This window comes from Tursiops truncatus, chromosome 12, assembly GCF_011762595.2.
Source record: "Tursiops truncatus isolate mTurTru1 chromosome 12, mTurTru1.mat.Y, whole genome shotgun sequence".
NCBI lineage: Eukaryota > Metazoa > Chordata > Mammalia > Artiodactyla > Delphinidae > Tursiops > Tursiops truncatus.
The window spans coordinates 74,920,988-74,944,093 of record NC_047045.1 but is presented as its reverse complement, the minus strand read 5'-3'; the positions used below and the strand labels follow the sequence as shown (position 1 = coordinate 74,944,093).

General features: G+C 39.6%; 1 protein-coding gene across 11 annotated transcripts in view; it reads left to right on the top strand.

Moving 5' to 3' along the window:
* RMND1 (required for meiotic nuclear division 1 homolog) overlaps positions 1-23,106 on the top strand; it is a 39,654-nt gene that overhangs the window by 3,947 nt on the left and 12,601 nt on the right. For 6 of the 11 annotated variants that reach the window (XM_019951717.3, XM_019951715.3, XM_073789744.1 and 3 more), the window contains 8 exons: positions 1,576-2,093; positions 8,876-8,984; positions 11,822-11,897; positions 15,696-15,735; positions 18,100-18,200; positions 19,961-20,067; positions 21,016-21,080; positions 21,642-21,718. In XM_019951717.3, the coding sequence (XP_019807276.2) occupies positions 1,590-2,093; positions 8,876-8,984; positions 11,822-11,897; positions 15,696-15,735; positions 18,100-18,200; positions 19,961-20,067; positions 21,016-21,080; positions 21,642-21,718 (1,079 nt within the window). In that variant the 5' untranslated portion in view covers positions 1,576-1,589. Of the gene's footprint in view, positions 1-74; positions 162-1,575; positions 2,094-8,875; positions 8,985-11,821; positions 11,898-15,695; positions 15,736-18,099; positions 18,201-19,960; positions 20,068-21,015; positions 21,081-21,641; positions 21,719-22,966; positions 23,029-23,106 lie in introns of those variants that run through there. The other 5 variants (XR_012324917.1, XR_012324918.1, XM_073789747.1 and 2 more) reach the window with 4 other exon arrangements.

The following is a 23,106-nucleotide window of genomic DNA, read 5'->3' as shown; positions in this document are numbered from 1 at the left end:
GTTTTTAACAAAGCCTAAATAATTTTGTGTGTGTGTCGGATACCTTAAATGCTACCCCTCTGTTTTTTTCTCAGCAAAGATAGAAAGCACACTTGTTTGTCCTGTAGCTTTTACATTCTTTGTCCCAGCCTCTGTGTGAAGGCAAGATTTAGAGCTTGGAGGTAAGAATTTCCTAGAAGAGAATGGAAGCATCCAGACCTGTGTAAACAGATTCCTAAAATATTGTATAATTAGGTTCTGCAAAACCCACTGGTTCAACTGGCAGGTAATAGTACTAACTAAACGTGAACTAAAATAGCTAGTTGGACTGGAACTAAACAGAGAATTCCAACTTTTGAAGCTATTTTGAAAGCAGCAGGTTCTACCTCCTAAATATCGCAGTGACTCATCCTTGCCCTCATCCTCTTATTTTATTTATTTATTTATTTTTATTTTTTTGCGGTACACGGGCCTCTCACTGCCGCGGCCACTCCCGTTGCTGAGCACAGGCTCCGGCCGCGCAGGCTCAGCGGCCATGGCTCACGGGCCCAGCTGCTCCGCGGCACGTGGGATCTTCCCGGACCGGGGCATGAACCCATGTCCCCTGCATCGGCAGGCGGACTCTCAACCACTGCACCACCAGGGAACCCCCTGCCCTCATCCTTTTAAAGGGAGATAATATATATTCAGTGGTTACAGTGTTGTCTCTAGAACTGGAAAAGCCTGGGATTTCCTTCTGTCTCTGCATCACTGATTGTAAGCAGTCAGCCTCCCTAAGCCTCAGTTTACCCTGGGAAGTACCTCACAGGATTGTCGTGAGGTGAAGCAGAGCGCTTGCTGGGTACAAAGTACTCAGAAAGCAATGTCTTAGTGTCTCTCAGTTCCTCCTCTAAGTTTTAACCAAGGATATGTTTCTTGAATGTACTTTTGACCATGTGAGTCTCACATGAAGAGCTCCGACTTCCCTCTCCTATAGAAACTTTAGGACCAGTGCTTAGGATGCAGCCACAGGCTCCTGTTCAGCCCTCAGCTGCTGCTGCAGCTCACGCCTGGCTCCCCTGAAGTTGCATCCTGTTTGTCAGGTGAACAATACTGTTTACCTGCCGTGTTCGCCTTGCTGATCCCTCTGCCCTTTTGAAACCCGATTCAAACATCACCTCTGATAGGCACCAATAATTGTCTGTTGCTTTCAGGTGTTAAAAAAATGATATGTGTTTAAAGGACAAATAAACTACTTTTTTTTTTGGTTTGGCCACGCCGTGCGGCATGTGGGATCTTAGTTCCCAGACCAGGGATCGAACCCTTGCCCCCTGCATTGGGAGCGCAGAGTATTAACTACTGGACCGCCAGGGAAGTCCCTCAATAGCTTTATAGTCTTATAACCTTCCAGAAAGAAGGCTAAAGGTTGACTAAAAGAGAGGTGGTGAAAATACTTGTATGTATTTTTTTAACCTCATTCTTTTACTAGGCTTAAGTTAAGATGTATCTATTTTGCAAATTGTTTTACAGAAATATACCTGTTACCTGGGAAAACACTATATACTTTTTAAACATTTTTTATTGAAAAACTTGAACTTTGAATTCTTTTTCTTTTAGCTTGAGATGTGGTAATGCCAGCCAGACTTCTCAGGTCCTTGGCCAGATCTCACTATATTTTATCAGAAGCGTGTCAGTGCCAAAGACTTGTTCATCGAACATTAAAACCACTTAAGGAATTTGAGACCACAACATGCAACACCCTGACAAGAAGTCAGAACGTGAATTTCTTCTTTCCTGATACAGCAGCTGTTGGTTTGAATAAGTCCCAGGTCCTGGAAATGAACCGGAAAATATCAAATACAAATGTACTCTCTCCATTAAACACCGCACGTTACCAAGATGAAAAAGAGCACCTTCCAACCAGGAACTCCCTTGGTACTCATAGGAAAGTGATTCACAGACCAAATCTGTTAGGCTTTAAGTGGTTTATAAAAATACTGAAGAGACATTCCTCATCTGTGTCAACGGAAACACTTGTTTCTAAACAAGACTTTCCGCAAATCAAGAGACCACTGAAAGCATCAAGGACCAGGCAGCCATCCAGGACCAACCTTCCAGTTCTGCCTGTGAACAAGGTAAAAACACTTGTGGTGGTGGCGCCTCTGTTCCCTAATAATCACTCTGAACCCCTGTGGATCCCACCCCAGCCTTACTACCAACATAGGAGAGCCAGCCATCAGCTCAGCACTTCTTTCAGGATCTTTGAAGCCTAATAGTAAAACCTGTCATCTCCAAAGGGAATCAACATCTTAATTTTAGGAGTTAGTGGTACATATAAAGGCAAAATACAGGCAATTAAATACAAAAATGTAGTTTATGAAAGGATTAGTGGCCTAAAGAAATTTTGGAAAAGACCAGTAGTAAGTCCATTCTAGGAACAGTGCTATAAAAAGCCCCCATTAAAAAAAAATCAAACTGTAGAAATTCTGTATTAAATTTAAAAAATTTTTGTTCCATTAAGTATGCAGACAGGTATACATTCATTAGCCAATGGTGACTGCATGGGAGGGGGTGGTGAAAGGACATGGCGAGGCGGAATCCAAAAAGCAGAGTGAAGGTTTTTGCTTTTTTTTATCATTTGAAGGTTGAAGTGGTTGTTTTCATTCACTGTTAAGAGGTTTATGGGAAGTTCTCCACTACAGTTCGCATTTGCCCACTAAATGATAAATATTTAAGGTCAGGATGAAGCCCTTTGGTAACCTGTGTATCTCGCATGTTACTTGAAACTGTGCCTTATACTTAATAAATGTTTATTAAACAGGAAAGGATAGAAGAGAAGCAAAGGGACCTTTGATGTCTGCAGCCATCAACATTAAAAGTAGGAATGTCAAATATTTAACACTTGATGAAGCCTTCTGAATCTATCAGAAAACAGGTTATACTGTCGATCTTACAATCTCGATTCTGAGAAGTAGACCTTGAGAGCGTTTAACTTGTCCTGTTTTTGGTTTTGTTTACTGCGTGGTTGACTTCCTTTAAAAAGGTGTACAGGCCTTCACGTCTTGTCCTCAGGTTGTGAAGCTAGGAGTTGGTTAATGACTTTTGTTTTGGATTCTAGCTTTGTTTACATTCTTGTTTGGTTTCCTTGAACCCACGATATGAAGGATGGGAGTTTTGGATGCATTCTGCTCTCACCCCTTTCTTTCTAGCTCTTGAGTGTTTAATTATGTTGTTTATTGTTGTGATCCTCTGGGAAATTTAGTATTTAAGTGACTGAGATGAAAGTAAGTGTAAAAACTTGAATTCACAGCAGATCCAAAAAAGAGGAGGACCAAGTCCCTTTTTCCTTGCGTTACATCGAGCAGCGCAGAGCAGAATCCAGCTTCTTATGAAAGGCTGATGAGGTCAGAAATGGCACCTGTTCTTGTAGTTGTCGGTTGTAAACTGTCGAAGAGGCATTATTGCTTTGGGCTGTCTGTAGACTTGAAAGCAGTGTTCCTGGGTTCCGTTTTTTATTTTTCTTCAGGACTTTTTTCCTTTCTGCTTCCAGGAAAGGATTTGAAGTAGATTGTCAAAATTTAATAAGTTTCAAATGAGATAATAAAAGCATTACATTTAAAATAGAGCAAGCAGTTGATATGAACAGAGAAGTAAATATTATCAGATATCTGATACGAGTAATCTAGTTGAATATTTAGTTCCGCGAAGCCCAATGATTAAAGAAAGGCAGGGATACTCCTGGGTTGTACATTTTTTGTTGTCTAACAAGAAAAAAAGAAAAACATAAGAATGTCTTATAAGAAATAACTTTTTCTATCACCAAACTTAAGGAGTCATTTATTTCCTGGGTCCTGACATAGGACATGTTATGTAACGTAATAGCTGTGACTTCAGTTGGAATTCCGTGAAAACAGAAACAGTACGTCATTCCTCTGGAAGCACAGGAAAATAATAGACAATCTTTTCTATTTCTGAAGGCATTTTGTAAGTGACCTGAGGGAGTATGATTTTTGGAACATTATTTTCTAATGATCTTACAGGAGAACACAGTCTTGAGGTATAACGAGGTAATATATGCCCAGGGTTGAAGACTGGCTTTTATCTGTCCCGAATAGAGGGCCCCTCCATTTCCATGTGGGCATCATGGGGCTGGCGAGTCCCCTTTGGTGGTAAAGCCCTTTCCTCCCCTCTGGACTGAGTCAGGAAAGGACTCTACTTTGTACCAGAAAGAGGTACCCTTTGTCTCATTCCGCACGTGTGCACCTGAGCTCACCCTCTTACCTCTGCCACATGGCATGCGCTTGGAATTGACGGAGTGAGGCCACTCACCCTCTATATTAGAATCAAGTCTTCACCTGATTCCATTTGTAGAGATCATAACCTACTGAGATATTCAGCCCACACACCGTTGGCTCATCACTTATCATGGCAGGGCCAGTGCTGCTTGTTGGCCTGTCCTGTCTTTGAGGAGGACGATGCCCGAGGGTAAGGACCAACCTCTGAGCAGCGTGGAGGCTTGCAGAGGGGGCAGGGTGCTGGGACGCCCAGCAGTAGTTTGCAGGCTCACACCACAGTGTGTAGTAAAATTAACCAGTGGGTTGTTAATAGGTTTGGGGTTTTTTTGGTGTGTTTGATGAAACAGAATAGAAAGTATCAATGCATTACTCATGATAAAGGTAAATATTGTTCTGTGAAGCTTTTGTGTCGGTTATTGGTGTGGGTGTCTGTGTGTGTGTAGGTACTGTGTATGTGAAAGGGTTTCTCACCATGGGTTGTAGTCAGAAAGGTTAAAAGCTAAAGCTTTATACTAGTAATGTAAAATGCATCTGTGTTTTCTAACTTTTGCCTATAATCTGTACATAACAGGAAAAACATGCATTTTTTCCCCTTAGTAATATAGAAGCAACATTATTGTAATGCACTAATTTCTTGTTTTAGTAAAAGAACACGAATAAAAATAAACTTTCTTTTTCAGGAAAAGTATTCTGTCAGAGTATGTGATGCTCCAAAACAAGAATCATATATAAATTTCTAGCCCCATCTGCTGGAATATGTTTTCTGTGGCCAGAAAAATGAAACATACTGAAACATGGTGGTTTTCTTGGCTTTGGTTTTGTTTTGTTTGGGTTTGGGTGGTTTTCTTTTAACATTTTAAAATAGAAAGGCCTAAATTTAAGTCTTAAATCCAATAACTATTTTAGGTTGGTTTGGCACATTTATTTAAGAACAAGTTGTTGATCCCCATGCTAGAACCTGAAATTTGGTATATATTTATATTTAATGCTCAAAAAATAATGGTTCATTATAAAAATCCAGAAAAAGACATGTCTGAAGATGAAAGCTTCTTGCAGAGTAACATCTTTAAATAATAGGGGGAAAAAATGCAAAGATGACACACACTCTTTCCCTTTACCAAGTGGATTTAAATACAATCTTGAAATTGAAAAACAAAGGAAATAAAACCCAAAAAAGATATTTCTAACAAGTCAAATTGGAAAACCTTGTGAATCATCTATTCACAGAAGATTCATAACTTAAACAGAGACTCACATCCCAGATGTTTAAGGAGGATACAGAAAGTAGTGTGGCGAGCCATGTAAGTTATATAACGTAGGCTAAACCAAATAAGCTGTGAGACATTGGCTAGGACTCTGAGCCAAACTAAACAGGAGATGGTGAGAGAAGGAAAGGTGACCATCTTCAGAAAATCTGCAAAGATCCTTGGAATGACTAAGTTAAAAACAAATTGTGTTTAAAAATTTATAACCTGACTCTTTGGAGCTCAGCATATATTTTCTCATGGAAGTAGTGGTTGAATGCTTTGACTTGTTCCTTTTTTTTTTTTAATTTATTTTATTTATTTATTTTTGGCTGTGTTGGGTCTTCGCTGCTGTGCTTTCTCTAGTTGTGGCAAGCAGGGGCTACTCTTTGTTGCGGTGCGCGGGCTTCTCATTGCGGTGGCTTCTCTTGTTGCGGAGCACGGGCTCTAGGCACACGGGCTTCAGTAGCTGTGGCAGGTGGGCTCAGTAGTTGTGGCTCGCGGGCTCTAGAGCGCAGGCTCAGTGGTTGTGGCGCACGGGCTTAGTTGCTCCGCGGCATGTGGGATCTTCCCGGACGAGGGCTCGAACCCGTGTCCCCTGCATTGGCAGGTGGATTCTTAACTGCTGCGCCACCAGGGAAGCCCGACTTGTTCCATTTTTGAGAAGGTAAAATAGTGTAAGTTTTTTTAGCACAGATGGGCCTGATCAGTAAGAAAGATGATGGTGAAGCAGGCACGAGCCAGGGAGTGGGAGGGACTGCATCGGCTGGAGAATCACGCCCCCCCCGCACCCCCCCCCCCCTCCCGTGACCCTGGTCAGTTACTGCTAGATCTTCCACTGGAGCGAAAGATGGTGGAAATCTGGATTTTGTGCCAAATGGCCATTTATTGTTGATAGTTTGTTAAAATCTTGAAAACACTATGTGGGTCAGCTCTTGAGTTGGATAGTTGTCTGGGCTGCCAGTTTACGGCAAAGATTCTAGAAACAGTCGGCAATGCCGTTTCTAGTACAGTTCTGGGAAAACCCTCTGCTGGACTAGCTGTCGACCTTCTCCTTATCTCCTGTCTTCTCCTTCGTGCCGCCTTCTCTTCCCACTCCAGCCTAGACTAAGCATGTCAGCTCTAGCAGCCCCAGAGTCACTCTGACATGCAACCTAATGCACTGGGATTTTGCTTAGCAAACTTGAGTAAGTTTGTCAGCTCTTGTAGGGTAGAGCCTGCCTGCCATGGCCTTACCTGATGCTTCTTTCCAGGATTCCTTTCTTTCAGGCAGCTTAATCTCATACCCTGCCAGCTCTTTTTAACTCCACGGAGCCTTAAAAGAACAACTAGTGCTGGCACTTCTAAGCCTTAAGCACATAACTGATTCCTGTACTCCAGTAACCAGCTTTACTTTGACTGTATGGATCCGTATGTTTTTGTAAATTAACGTGTTCTTACCTTCATAATGAATACGGGAATCTTCATATCAGATATCTGCAACAGGAGTGTCCTGCATCCGTTCAGCTCACATTCAGTGACAATTTCAGCTTGCTTGTCTGACTTTTAATTTTTCCTCTAATTGAATTAAAATCAATTAGACAATTGAATGTTTCGCTTATGAGTGGATATTTTACGGATTTTAGGTTTTTCAGATCCTCCGTTTATTCCTCTGCTACTTTTTAAACCACACATTAGAACTGTGTAACAGATGGAAGAAAAAGCAAAGCAGAGTTAGGTCATCTCTTGAGAAAGAGCCAGGAGTTAGGTAACAAAAGTGGGAGGAAGGAAGAAATTTATGTACTACTTTTCTTGAATTTCATACTAGGAATGTAGCAGAAAGGGAAAGAATTTAGGAGCCAAGTTGAGTAAATCCTAGGAATAAATTTTGATTTAGTGACTCTTATACCTCTTTTGATACATATGGGCCAAAGCACCATGTGTATCAAAGACAGTAGAATCACTAACGTTCTGATTAATAGACACTAAAATATAAAATTACGGACAAATGAAAATTCAGATGTAAATTACTTGATAAACGTTTTAGCCTCCCATAAATTTTGATGGTTTAAACATATCTGCATGTGCCGTAATAATAACTGTTATCTAAAAAATGTTGAACATTTGTGCTAATCATGGTTCTGAGCAGTTGACATTCATCAGCTTGTTTAAACTTCACAACAACCCTATCAAGTAGGCATTATTGTTATTCTGATTTTTTTTAATGAATCTAATTCTGTGCCTGAACCCTTAACACCTCTGCCGATAGCTTTTGAACTTCATTGACCGTATTCCATAGTGAGAAATTTATTTTACATTACAGTGTATATGTAGTGACCCGGTATACCTATATAGACATATATGTGACAGAAAATGTCATAAAATAAAATTTACCCTTACTATGAATTATGTACTCTAATATTTTCTGTTTTATTCTGTTTAGTTTATTTATTTTTATTATTTTTTTTTTTTTTGCGGTACGCAGGCCTCTGACTGCTGTGGCCTCTCCCGTTGCGGAGCACAGGCTCCGGACGTGCAGGCTCAGCGGCCGTGGCTCACGGGCCCAGCTGCTCCGCGCACGTGGGATCCTCCCGGACCGGGGCAAGAACCCGTGCTCCCTGCATCGGCAGGCGGACTCTCAACCACTGCGCCACCAGAGAAGCCCCTAGTTTATTTTTTTTTTAAGCTGGTTTGGGCCGACTAAATTGATATCAGGACTCACTAACGGCTTGTGACCTACAGTTTGACAAAAACACTGTGTGCTGTACCATATGCTTACCATATGTATACTGTATAGCTACACACAATATAAATGTATGCATGTACACACGGGTAAGACTCCTTGTGCAGAAATCCAAAGCACTCACCAAACCTGGACACATTCTCAGATTCACAGAACTTTTAACCAGAGTACAATTAACTAGAGTAAAAATTTCTGTAATTCCTTAGTAGATTCAGAGTAATCTCTGCCTGTACAAGGCTAGTGGCAAATTATCAAATGACCTCAAATAATAATGCTGCTCTGAAAAAGAACCATGGAAACTCAAGGTTGGACAGACTTTAACTAGCATCTCATCCAGGCGCCTTGTATGGTGCCTAAATCCTCTCTATTTTTTGATCAGTCTGTGCTTGAAGCGCAACCAGCAGGTGTGGCCCCTGTTCTGACAGCCCATTCCATCTCTTTGACTATTAAGAGAAAGTTCTTGCATAGATTGAGCTGAAATCCACCTCCTTGTAACTTCTTTCTCTGCATCCTTCTCACATCCTTTGTCTGAACCGTTGAAATGTTTGGAGAAAACTCTCGAGTGCCAGCTTTGCAGCACGCCATCCTCCCTGTAAAGAGACAACCATCACAGGCACCTCTTGGTAACCCATCTCATTCTCCTCTCTCTGGCACAGGACCTGATGCGCTGTACTGCGTTTGCAACCGCAGATGAATACCATCTTGGAAGTCTCTCTCAAGATCTGACCTCCCATGGATATGTTGAAGTAACAAGCTTGCCTAGAGGTACATCTTCTTGAACCTGGGGCCAAGTATGTTAAAATGTATTAGAAAATAATTTTCCTATGATAACTGTCTTAAATATGCATTTGTTTAGGTTTCATGTTCTCTTTTTTTTATAAATTTATTTTTATTTTTGGCTGTGTTGGGTCATCGTTGCTGCGTGCGGGCTTTCTCTAGTTGCGGCAAGCGGGGGCTACTCTTTTGTGGCGCACGGGCTTCTCATTGTGGTGACTTCTCTTGTTGCGGAGCACGGGCTCTAGGCATGCGGGCTTCAGTAGTTGTGGCACGTGGGCTCAGTAGTTGTGGCTCACAGGCTCTAGAGCACAGGCTCAGTAGCTGTGATTCACGGACTTCGTTGCTCACAGCATGTGGGATCTTCCCGGACCAGGGCTCAAACCCGTGTCCCCTGCATTGGCATGTGGGTTCTTAAACACTGAGCTACCAGGGAAGCCCCTCATTTTCTATTTGAAGGATTATATCATGAAAGTGGCATTGAATCTCTTTATACAAATAACATACAAAGATAGGAAATTTAAAACATATTCACAGAGAACTTAGTTCAAAGATTAAAATCAATATGGTTTATTCAGCTGTAATTATAGGATCACTCTTACTTGGGATGATCAAAGGCCATGACACTTCATTTCTGTCACGTTAAAAAGTTATTTTAGTTTTAAAGAAGAACCGTAAAATTGATAGAACTGTTGGGGAGAGCCTTTAAAGAAAAATTTACCAGTACAGTCCAACACTTTAAAACTAACAGAATTAGTTAAAAGATAAGCTCAATGAATATTTTAAAAGAGAATTAAACTGAGAGGATTTTAGGATAGTGTGAGGAAGGCTTCTTGAGAAATCACCTGCTTTATGTTAAAAAAAATGACTTGGAACACTTTGATGGAAGATTCATGAATTTACCTCAAAGTAGCAAAAAATAGTAGGTTGAAAACCTCTCTGCTCCAGAGAAAATTCTTAAAAGAGTCACCGACCCTGTAAGAAACAATCGAAATGTCATTGTGTTTTCTCAGCCTTGATGATCTGAACCAACTGTTTGTACTATTTGGTGGCAAAAAACAAACATAATTGACTTAGAAAAACAGAGCTATGTCCAGGGCCTCTAAGAAGGAAAATTGCCCTGCGGTGTTCTTGGCTGATTCCGGAGGCTGTCGGCAGGGTGCCCCTGTGCATCACACACTTGGGGGCTTCTCGTACTATTCTCACTGGCCTGGATCTTTCCCACTTCATTTGTGGTGTTCTTGGCTATATGGGTGAGCCTTGCCCTCTATAGATGTAGAACTCAAGGAAGTGTGATTTCACCAAAGAAAAGGAGTTTAAGAGTTGGTCTTTTTCTGAATCCCCCATTCCCCAGCCTCTATTAGGAGCTCGGAAGCTTTGAGGATCCTGATTTTATGTTAAGAAATTATGTTGGTGGGAAAGAAAGATTCTTTTTGTGGCTGCACTTCTATTCAACAATTCTCTCCCCTAAAAGGACAGATTGTGGTAAAGAAATGAAAATAATTGGAAGTGAAACATCAAAATTAGAAAATGTTGAATTTCCATATGATTCCGAGGTGCGGCTTTTCCAGTGTCTTTTTCTCCTGAGATCGTCCCTCCCACCTCCTGCTTTGCAGTAGCAGTTTAATGAACAGTCTGTGAAACAAATCTTAAATACAAACACATGCATAGAAAACTATGCTCTGAGGATAAAGCAGCTTCTAATTTGTGGGAAAAGGATTAAATATTTCTGTTTTCTGAAAAGGGTTATTGTGTGTTTTGTTTTCTATTAAAATGTATTTAGTTTCAAAAAAGAAATTACGTAACATTTTACATATTAATATTAGTATATTTATTGATAGACTAACATGTTATTTATAATTTACATTATAGAATATTTATATACTTATAATAAATACTACTAAACTAATATACAAAGTAACTACTTACTGGTGAATATTTGTATATGTATGTATTTAATATTTAAAATGTTAAAACATTTAAATAGTTACAGGTGACTGTCATGGTAGTTCTCATGATTAACTTTGAAATCAGATATGTTTTGAAATGGACTGTATCTTTGTTTCTGTATGTTTTCTATTTTCCACACTTTATACAATATAATTTAAAATTCAGTGGAAAGAGTAGTTTGAGAATATTAAAATTATATTATTAATAAAATGATATTTAAAGGAAGAGAATATATTAATGGCTCTTCAAATTTTATTTTAAATTACTTTTACAGAAAGAAGTTTAATTCTTTTTTCTTTTTTTTAATTGAACTATAGTTGATTTACAGTGTGTTAATTTCTGCTATACAACAAAGTGATTCAGTTATACATATACATTCCTTTATATAGATACATTCTTTTTTATATTCTTTTCCATATGGTTTATCACAGGATATTGGGTATAGGTCCCTGTGCTATACAGTAGGACCTTGTTGTTTATCTGTTCTCTATATAATAGTTTGCATCTGCTAACCCCAAATTCCCAGTCCATCCCTCCCCCACCCCCCCAAATTCTTGAACCTTAGTTGTACTGATACTAAGACTTTAATAATTATCAACTGGACTAGCGATTACTGAATCAAAATGGGCGTGAATGAGTTTTAAATAGCACTAATAATAGTGTCACAGGTTGTTGAATATTTTGTTCAAGTAATTTCTTATGGTCTTTCCATTTTCATATATTAAATACTTTTAGAAACCTTAGTAGAAAAATGGACAGTGTGTTGTAGAGCACTTCATGGTATATGAAGCAATGATCACAAATACTTTGTTAAAAGTTTATAGGTGACTTAAATCTTGTGTCACCTTGTGACATAGCTTTTTGCTCATTTATCACAGATGCAGCAAATATTTTGGTGATAGGTATGGAAAATTCTGCAAAAGAAGGTGATGCTGGAACAATATTCTTCTTCAGGTAAGACAAGAAAGCAACTCCATTGGAAGATGGGCTGTGGCCAGGTGTTGTGGTCCTTAAAGATGCAGGTGTACCTTCTCTCTTAACAGAAGATGTTTCAAAATTTATTTGTGATTTAAATTTATCCTTTGGTTCTTATTTGAATAGGAGAGTTTGTCACTTTTAGGCATCTGCTGGTAAATCCTCTTATGAAATAAAGAATTTTCCCCCCTAGGGAAAAGATTAGGGATTTTTTATTCATTTTGTTCTAAATTAACTTTAAGCATTATGTCATCTTGGTATCATATATGCAAGTTTTTCGCACCGCTCATAATTCATGACAGTAAAGGGTGCACTTAACACGTTATAAAAAGAGAGCATTGGGGGGCTTCCCTGGTGGCGCAGTGGTTGAGAGTCTGCCTGCTGATGCAGGGGATGCGGGTTCGTGCCCCAGTCCGGGAAGATCCCACATGCCGCGGAGCAGCTGGGCCCATGAGCCATGGCCGCTGGGCCTGCGCGTTCGGAGCCTGTGCTCCACAATGGGAGAGGCCACAACAGTGAGAGGCCTGCGTACTGCAAAAAAAAAAAAAAAGAGAGAGAGAGAGAGAGAGCATTGGACAAAGCTAAGGTCAGGAACCACTGGTGGAAATAATGGTGCCCTGCAGAATGCAGGGATTTAGGGAACCGAGTGGACTCCCCCCAGCTTCCGGCCTTCCTGAGAGCAAGAGACTGAAGGAAGCTCAGGCTGAGGTCATTAACAGAGGCCCATTTGGGTAACTTGGTGTGTACTTGCCTTTATTGGTAAATGTGCGTTTTCATTTACTAAGAATATGTAAGCATCTTATTTCTCATTCATCTTCAGTGCCCCTCATCAGGTTCATGCTACCTGCCCTGCTGTCTTTCTTCCTTTTCCATCTTCTCCCTCTGAAGCTAAAGTTTTAGATCACCTTACCTCTCTGGAGACTTCAGACTGGGACCCTGATCCATATACATTTATTCCTTTTATTTAAAGGTTTTTTTTTTTTTTTAAGGTTGTTTTGATACCAGATACTCCAGAGTAGCTGAGTGGAAGTGGTAATGATAATAGAAACCATTTAAAATAATCTCATCCTCACAACGTTTGAGGAAGATCTTTTATTCCCAAGGGTCAGAGGGATTAAGTGAATTACCCACAGTCAAAGGACTAATAAGCGGCAGAACAGAAATACATGGACCATCCATGAGAATCTAGACTTTGATGACGTTTCTGTGGTCTTAGTTCTTACAGCTGATGATAACTGGAAGCTCTGTCTTTGTTCCTGTGGGTGCCTTACTTTCCTTGGACATAATCAAGAGTTCAGCATTTAGTGCCGGTAGAGAAACACCCCTTTTGACTTGAGTCAGGAATTTGGATTTCTGAGGTCCTCCAGATCAGCATCACCCAGTAGAAATACAACGCAAGGCACACATGCAAGCCGCGAATGTAATAATATATTTTCTTATAGCCGTATTTTTAATTTAAAAAAAGATGAATTTAATTTTGACCCACACTAATAATAACTCATATATTGCCTGAAATTAATTTTACTGGTATATTTTATTTAACCCAACATATCTAAACTATTATCATTTCAGCATGTAATCAGTCAACAATTAGTGAGATTTACGTTCTCCTTTTCATACTAAGTCTCTGAAACCCGGCATATATTTTCCACTTATAGCAGCTCTCAGTTTGGACCAGGCCTGTTTCAGGTGCCCGGTAGTCACATGTGGCTTGAGCGCCATACTGCAGAGTTCCTGGGATCTCTCATCTGCCTTGAGGTGCTTCTCTGAACCAGCGCTCTGGCTGTGGCCTTAAACACCTCCCAAATCCATATCCTGAGACCCCACCCTGGCCTTTTGCCACACTCACTGCTTGGTCTCCCTGCCTGTCTTCTCACCCCACCAGCAGTCTTTCTGTCTCTTTGTAGGCAGAGCAATTTTTCAGTGGGTAATTCTGATCACTATACTGTCCTTAAAATTCTGCGGAATGTGACCAAACGCCTTATCACAGCACGAAGTTCCTTCAGGGGTTGGCTCTTCCCCGCCTCTGACCTGAGTGCCCTCCCCTTCCCCTCATCCGCAGCCATTCAAACTACTAGCTCTTTATTCTGAGACGTTGCCTGCCCCCCTCGCATGTTTTCCTGGAGCCTGGGGTATTTCCTCGTTTTCTCATTTGGCTCTGCTAGTCCTTTAGGAACTGTGTCCCTCCAGTGTACATCCACCTAGACTCTGCGTGACTCTGTTACAGCGTGGATCACACTATTGTAATTGGGGGTCCGTGGATCAGTGTTCTCTGGATTGGGACTTCCTTGAGCAGAGGATCTAGACCATACTCATCTTTGCATCCCAGATGCTAAGCACAGACCCACACACATACTAAGCACGTTGCTCAAGATGGTTTGAAGAATGGTAATGGGAACATCATATTTTTACCATTTATTGATGGATGGATGGATGGATGGATGGATGGCTGTGTTGGGTCTTTGTTGCTGCGCACGGACTTTCTCTAGTTGCGGCGAGCAGGGGCTACTCTTGGTTGCGGTGCGTGGGTTTCTCACTGCGGTGGCTTCTCTTGTTGTGGAGCATGGGCTCTAGGCACGCAGGCTTCAGTAGTTGTGGTACGTGGGCTCTAGAGTGCAGGCTCAAAAGTTGTGGCACACGGGCTTAGTTGCTCTGCAGCATGTGGGAATCTTCCCAGACTAGAACTCGAACCCATGTCCCTTGCATTGGCAGGCAGATTCTTAACCACTGCGCCACCAAGGAAGCCCCTACCTTTCTTTCATTTCTACCCTTCCTTCCTCTGGTGCAATGACCCAGAGCTGTAACTCCTTTTTCTTTTTTTTTTTTTCCTTTTTTTTAATTTACTACCTAAAACAGCTCAACACATCAGACTTCAGAAATCAAAACAAGTTCCCTAACAGTTTTTAGACTTAAATTTCGTCAAAGGCAGACTTGGATTGTGAAGGCCTCCTGTGGCATTGTTGCAGGTCTACTGTGAGCACTGTAGGGATGGCTGGCATTATTTCATAGGTGCCTTTACCATCTGAAGCTTTAATTTATCTCAGTCTCTTTATTCCACAGATATTAAAAGCATGACCCTTTATTCTTTTCTGATAGCAGAATCTGCCTAATGAGAGCTAATGAGACAGGTCTCAAAAATTTCCTTATTCTGATATCTGTACAACAGAATTTAATCAGGGTACTTCTGTGGTGCGCAGTGGTTGGGAGTCCGCGTGCCAATGCAGGGGACACGGGTTCAAGCCCTGGTCCGGGAAGATCCCACATGCTGCAGAGCAGCTAAGCCTGTGTGCCACAGCTACTGAGCCTGTGCTCTAGAGCCCATGCTCCACAACAAGAGAAGCCACCGCAATGAGAAGCCCGCACACCGCAACGATGAGTAGCCCCCGCTCACTGCAACTAGAGAAAGCCCGCATGCAGCAACGAAGACCCAGCGCAGCCAAAAAGAAATTAATTAATTTAAAAAAACAAAAAAGAATTGCATCGGGTATGAAAGAGTCTAGATACCTGAAGTTACATGGTTTTACAATAATAGTTATTTATTCTGCAAACCACAGGAGAAATCCATGAATTTTTGAGGGGTCAGGTTTTTTATCTGAAATTCAAAAAATAGCTTTTGTTTATCATATCCATCCAGGGACCATCATGTCAAATCAATAATAAATCGTATTTTTTAAAATCGGCCTTCTAGATGCATTCTAGAAGCTACCTAAGCCTGGCTTTATGTGTGGCCCTAAAGAATGTATTCCACCTTTAACTTAGTTTATTCTTTTAAATCAGGGAAGGAGCTGCTGTCTTCTGGAATGTGAAAGACAAAACTGTAAGTATAAATAAAGTGTGAAAGTATTAAAATTTAGTTTTCTGAGAATAAATTGTTCATTGGCACTTAATAATCTGAGCAGTTGGAAGGTAAATTAACAGATAATCCTCAGTTCATTTGCTCTGCATTATGTGATGTTGATTCTAGCACTGTCATCTTCCAAAATTTTCTTTTTGACTTAGACGTTTCCTACATTTTCCATTCTCTGAGCACACAATAATTTGTGGCAAATCAGAACAACCCTAGCTACCCTGCAGACAGAAGGAAGTCTACTTCTCATGTGATAACCTACAAAATGAGTCATGTACACACAGTTCACTGGAAGCTGGCTGCACTGAGTCTTATTGTAGATCAAGTTTTCTAGAACTTTTTAGCTCACTGGCAATAATTTCTTCAATATCCCAATCATGATTTGTTTAATACAACCTTTTCAGAGGCAGTTTGGTAATACACATCCAAGCTTTATATTGAACTCAGCAATTTTACATCTAGAAAGTTATCCAAAGGAAATAATCACAGTTATATATGATGAATGATGTATAGAAATGTTCATCAACACATTATTTACAATAGCAAAAATGAGGAATAACCAAAACACATAATAATAGCAAGTTTGTTAAATACACCCATAGTATGTATTTGGGATGTACTTACTACAGCTCTTCAAAGTCACGTGGGACGAAACCAATTCCCGAGGAATTGCCTGTGTATATGCTACAGTTCAATTAAAAGAGCAGGTCACAGAATATAACCAATATAATACCAGAGCTGGTAAAAAAAATATGCCTCATACAAACCCAGTTTTACTGAAAGGAGATACACACATAGGGGGCAGGGGGAGGGAGACTGGGGAGCGGTTTCCTGGAGAAAAGGAAATATAAATGAGCAATAAATGTAAGAAAAATGTACAAATTGGCTATTTGAATTTGCAAAGATGTAAAAGGCTGATGATACCCAGTGTTTTTTAAGAATGCTCTCATTAAAAAAATAAATAAAAGAATGCTCTCATAGGCACAGATGTAGAGAACAAACATATGGACACCAAGGGGGGGAAGGGGGGGCAGTGGGATGAACTGGGAGATTGGGATTGACATATATACACTGATATGTATAAAATAGATAACTAATGAGAACCTGCTGTATAAAAAAATAAATAATATTCAAAAAAAAGAATGCTCTCGTAAATCTTTGGATTCTAAAGCTGGAAAAACTGTTTCGGAGAGCATTTTAGAAACATTTATCAAAATTATAAGTGTGCATGTCTTTTGTTCCAACAAATCCTAAAGAAATATTCCCACAAGTCCTTGAAGATACACACATAAGGCTGGCACATGTGACATCGTGATAGTAGAGAATAGGAAAAAAAACCCATGGATGGACATCTAAGACGGTTAAATCAATTATGTTTCCTCCATGAAGGAGAATCGCATTGAAAATGTTCATATGTACAGTATCATCCCATTTATATAGAAAGCAAACTAAATGTACATACATATACACATAGGGAAAAGTCTGGAAGGGTATGCACCAAGTTTAATGGTGGTTACATTAGAGGATTAGAAATTCAGGAGACTGACTATACTGCTGAACTGAATGAATAAGCATTTTCAGAACTCTAATGGAAAACTGATGAATTCATAAAAGTGTTAACAAAAGATCAAGATGAAAAAGAAAATTAATTACATGGGACCGAGTGAACTGATGAGGATGATTATAATTTTTGTGACTTTCTGTTTGAATTAAAAAAAAAAAATCCCACAAGGACTCAGAGGCAAAAAATACACAAATCAATTTTCACTGCAAAGTAAAGGAGCTGTTGCAGTGGAGGATTCCTGGACTGAATGTCAATATTATGACACAGTGTGAGTGTGTTTCGTGTTTGGTAATTGCAATCATTGTTGCTTTTGTTGTGGTCATCCAGTTACAATGCTTGGTGTCAGTTTATCCCTTGTAAAAATAAAATACAGTGTGTGTGTGTGAAAAAAAAAAATTCAGGAGAACAGAGAATCACTTTCTATACCTCTGTGTTTAAATTTTTACAAGTGTGTTACTTAAACTTTTTGTTTTGAAGATTTAAAGAATACAAACCATAATGTTATTAAGGGTTTTCTTTGGGTCGTGGGATAATGGGAGGTTTTGTTTTCCTCCTTAAGCTTGTCTGTGTTTTCCAAGTGTAAAAGCAAGTGAATATATCGTTCCAATTAGTTCAGTATCACCATGAATTTGCTTTCTCCTTAAAACCTAAAGAGCAGAAGAAATGGTATCAAATGTAATTTAAGAAATGTTATAAGCATTAACTCTATAACATTATCCTGTACTGAGGGAGTCGGTTATAATTTCAGGTTGATCTTGCTTTTCTTCTAGATGAAGCATGTGATGCAAGTTCTTGAAAAACATGAAATTCACCCCTATGAAATTGCATTGGTGCACTGGGAGAATGAAGAGCTTAACTACTCAAAAACAGAGTAAGCAACTTTTTATCAAGTTTATGAAAAGGGTGCTTGGAATAACTAGATACAGCAGTAGAGAAGATAAATTATTAATTTGGAGACTAATTTTAAGAAAAAAGTTATTGGTACAAATACAAAGCTGAAACAATTAATAAATATTAGTGGATAGATATTATTTTTATAGCTTCTCAGGCTACCCATAAATTAAAACCAGCAGATAGTATAACTCCAAAATAGTAAGTTTCCTAAGCGGCCAAAATCAGTAATACGGTGTGCCTTCGTTAGAATGAACCTGTTCGATTATTCTAGTAAAGTCTTCTCTGAAGTAAATCCTTTTTGCTTTTTTCCCATTGACTTTGAGTGTAAAAAGTATAAAGTATAATGACAGGGTGCTCTAAGAGAACCACTTGTGGAAATGGGGGTACCACTGCTGTACCACTCTCAGGTCAGATGTATGGGTAGGCAGCGTACTGGCCAATTTCCACGTCACAGCAAGGGTGCAAAAATGAGGAGGGATGTTAGGGCGGAGAGAGAAGGCAGAATGAACAGGATTAAAAGGTCTTTTCTCTCAGGGAGGTACTGGTCTAGTGGAATGTGAGAAGGAAAAAAAGTCTTTGTATTGAGAAAGGAAGCGACACAAGCAGAGCTTTAGGGAAATTTGAAAGAGACACCAGCTATAGAAAGACTAATTGGGATAAGAGCTAAGTGATAATAGCCAGCGATGAGCTTTCCTGTATCGTCTTCTCGTCCACCAACCTTTGTGCATGTCTTCTGGTCTCATGTCTTCTGGTCTCACGTCTCTCGTGAAGGTTTAGCCTCTACTTTTCCTATTTGCTTGTGATACTTACACTCCCAGATTCCCTCCTTTCCCCCTCCTCCCCAGTCGCTCCAGAGTTCTCTACATACACATCTTGGTTTGTCACAGCTGCCTCATCTCCCTCCCCATACTCACCATGTCCATGTGATTTCAGATTATGCTGTGTATAGTTACATAGTTTTATATTCAGCATTTTTTCACTTAGCAAATTATTGTAGTCATTTTCCCTTTTCTACTAAATATCCTTTCAAAACATATGTGTTCATTTTTGTTGTGTGAATTCCTATAAATGAACCATTCTTCTGTTGAACTTTTAGTTTCTTTCCTGATTTCTTACTATTCAACATTTGACCATAGAAAGTTTTTTTTTAATGTATATCTCTATTCATTTGTCTTTTTTCTTTAATAAATTTATTTATTTATTCATTTATTTATTTACTTACTTATGGCTGCGTTGGGCCTTCATTGCTGTGCGCAGGCTTTCTCTAGTGCGGTGAGCGGGGGCTACTCTTTGTTGCAGTTCACGGACTTCTCATTGCGGTGGCTTCTCTTGTTGCAGAGCACGGGATCTAGGTGCATGGGCTTCAGTAGTTGTGGCAGCAGGCTCAGTAGTTGTGGCACGCGGGCTTAGTTGCTCCGCGGCATGTGGGATCTTCCTGGAGCAGGGCTCGAATCCATGTCCCCTGCATTGGCAGGCGGATTCTTAACCACTGTTCCACCAGGGAAGTCCCCATAGAAAGTTTTTTGTACACAAATCTTTCCTTGCATCTTTGATTATTTCCTTAGGATAAATTCCTAGAAGTGGAATTACTTGGATCATAGGGTATAAGAACATTTGTAAGACTCTTGATACAGATTGCCAAAATGACCTCTAGAAAGATTATAAAGATTATTTTTCAAAAGAAAAAAGGTACTTTTTGCGATTTAGAAACTACTTTTTTTTTTTTTCTTTTCTCAGGGGACAGTCAAAACTTCACAGAGGGGAAATCAGGTTAAATTCAGAGCTAGATTTAGATGACGCCATTCTAGAGAAATTTGCTTTCTCAAATGCTCTTTGCCTTTCAGGTAAGTTACTGCTACTTATCAGAGACGGTATCACATAGTTTTCATTTCATCGAGGGAAGCTGAAATATTTAGTAAAGACTTTGACATGTTTTCGCAGAGCACTCAGCAAAGCCTTATAATTCCTTTTCCTTTTTTTTTCCCTCCAAGAGAAAAATATATGTAGTATAGAGTATAATATATAGTATCTGTGCTATAGTTATTCATTCCTTATTAGTGGTATTGATAAAGCTTACCTCTCCAAAAATATTTTTTTATGTTGTTGCTGTTATTATTATTGTCACTACCTTTGTTTTCCCCTCTCCTTCTCTCTGAGATTGTCAGTCTTACATTGTCTCTAATCCAGGCAGAGAAAGCACAGCCTTCTGTGATTGGACACGGGCCTCTATGTAGAAAAATACACTCTTGGTTTTTCACAGGAATGGGACAGAGAGTCACAGTGGCTCTCAGTTTTTTCGGCAAGATCCACGCATCTGAATAGAACTGTAGAAGAAATGTTCTAAGAAATGTTCCTGCCACCAGTCTGCACTAGGCTGCTGCTGTGGTGGACTGCACATACCATCCAGGAGGCTTCGGGACTTCTGAGCTGTACCCATAGCCCAGAGGAGTGGAGGGAAGGTCAGGAAGGCCTGATTTCTGCCCCTCTACAGAGCCACCCTTCGTTCCTCTCAGCTTCTGAGATGCAGTAGGAGAAAATCAGGGATTCTACCCAGTGTAGTTTTGGTCTGCGAGCAGGGCTTGGAAATCCAGTCAACTTTCTTCTGTCTCTTTCTACCTAGTGCCATCTTTTGTAATAACAAGTAACGACTCTTAAATTTCAGTCTCAAATTTTTTGGACATCTGCTTCTTAAACTATTGTTGAAATGGCAGTGAAGGTACTGTGCAGTTTTACATTTTGTAGAAACAGGAATATGATGATAAATGTTCTGTTGTTAATTTTTTTTCCCCCAGTGAAACTGGCTATCTGGGAAGCAGCACTGGATAAATTTGTTGAATCTATTCAGTCGATTCCAGAGGTAATTATACCAATTTTATGCTTGTTTTCAAGGATTGAGTTCTATTGGGGAAAAATACAAATTTCCCACTATAATGATGAATTTAGAAGTACAATAAAGTAATAATAAACATTAAGAAAGCTGCACTGAATTTAAGCAGGAAAAAAAAACCCCGGTTACGTATAAAATGATAAAATAAGAAACCTTTTAAAACTTCAAATTCAAATTACTTTTCTCTAATGGTATAGTATTTTTAATGTAACTGAATTGAAGGGAAATAAAATGAAATGTTTCCTCTCTAAGGAAGGAAATTATGACCACTTTTCTCGATTAAAAAGTGTCTTGACAAATTACAAGGAAAACAGTGGCATGAAAAATGCATCTAGAATTATATCAGAACTTCAGAATACATTAAAAATCATGCTTACTGTAATTAACTTTGTTTTTACTGTGAAAGAACAATTATACTAGGGAAAAGAGCCCCTGGTTTTTCATTAAGCGACTAGGAATGTACATCATAGAAAATGCTAGTGAGAAGGGAAACCTGTGTATGTATGTATCTATTTTCCCCCGCCCAAATAGGCTTTAAAAGCTGGGAAGAAAGTGAAACTATCTCATGAAGAAGTTATGCAGAAAATGGGTGAACTCTTTGCCTTAAGGTAAAATTTTCTCTGTAAATGAACTATTTCATATATTCAACAATCTCCAGAAAATCTCCCTGTAGCTCTACAGTAAAGAGCGAACATTTATATCTTTATGGGAATTGCAGCTGTTTTTATTTCATTCACTATAAGCATGGAGAACTCTTACCCATTAGAAGCAGTTGGGCTGTACTAGGACTGTACTGGAAGAAACTGTGCATGTGCAAGAGAGACCATCATTACTCTACATTAAACCTACGTCAGCGAGCGTAGTAGGTGTTATTCAAAGGTGGAAAGATGCATTCTAGAATTTGGACAAGGGTAATTCTCAGTAAAAGTATAGCACTGCATCATAATGCTGAATAGACCTAATTGCTACGGAAAAGTGATGTACCATATTTCATTGACTCTAAGATACCATACGATGCCACAAGAAAGTGAGAATGCTGCCCACTGACATATGAGACAATGCTTTTTCATCACAGAATTTTAACTTTGCACTACGGAAATAGCTCTCGGTCTTATTTGGATGTAGATTGATCACATTTCCTCTTGGGCATACATAAAAAGGAAAGAATAAGAGAAATAAGTCATCTAAGGCAATGACAACTAAGTCTCAACTGCCACCTGTAAGACATCATCAATTTTAAAGATGCCTCCCATTTTCAGAGATGTTAAAATGGGAAGAAGAGTGTCTTAGAATTGATGAAATATAATAGTACATCGTTCAAAATTAAGTTAAAAGGCCTTCAGTTTATTTCATTCTTGTAGTTTTCCCAAGATTTTTGGAATGAAACACCCTGAATCTTGGTGTTATTCTCACTAGGCAGGATTCTCAGTGTTTCGGCCCTTGTCGTGTGTGGGGTGAGTTACTGGAGTTCCTTGTCAATAGTTTACCTAAGAGTTGCTTTTCCACATTCTCCTTAGTTACTTGCCCTGGAGAGAAGTGGTCCAGTGTTGCGTCATCTAGGCCCTTCTCAAAGCTCAGGGACCCTAACTCAGGGCACCAACAAAAATAAAAAGCCCTGCATGAGAGCGTCCCACAGCACATCTAAAGCCTGAGCTCGCTAAGAAATGGGGGAGACAGACTCCTCTCCCCTCTTCTCTTGGTCATGCGAGCAGAACTTGATATAGCGAATTATAATACTAGGACTCAGAAATCAGGACTTGATATACTTAGGTATGTGAATAGTTTCGTAGAGTCTTACTGTTGTTATCCTGAGTTTTCGTCTCTTTACAATAAGAGTGCTTATGTGTTATTCAAAGGAATGTGGCGAATCTGTGACGAGAAATAGAAGTAGAAATGTGGCAGTCACAGCTTATACATGGTATGATCCTACTTGGAAGCAAACAACATAAATATTCATCTCTATCTTCATACGTATACATACTACCAGACACGTAGG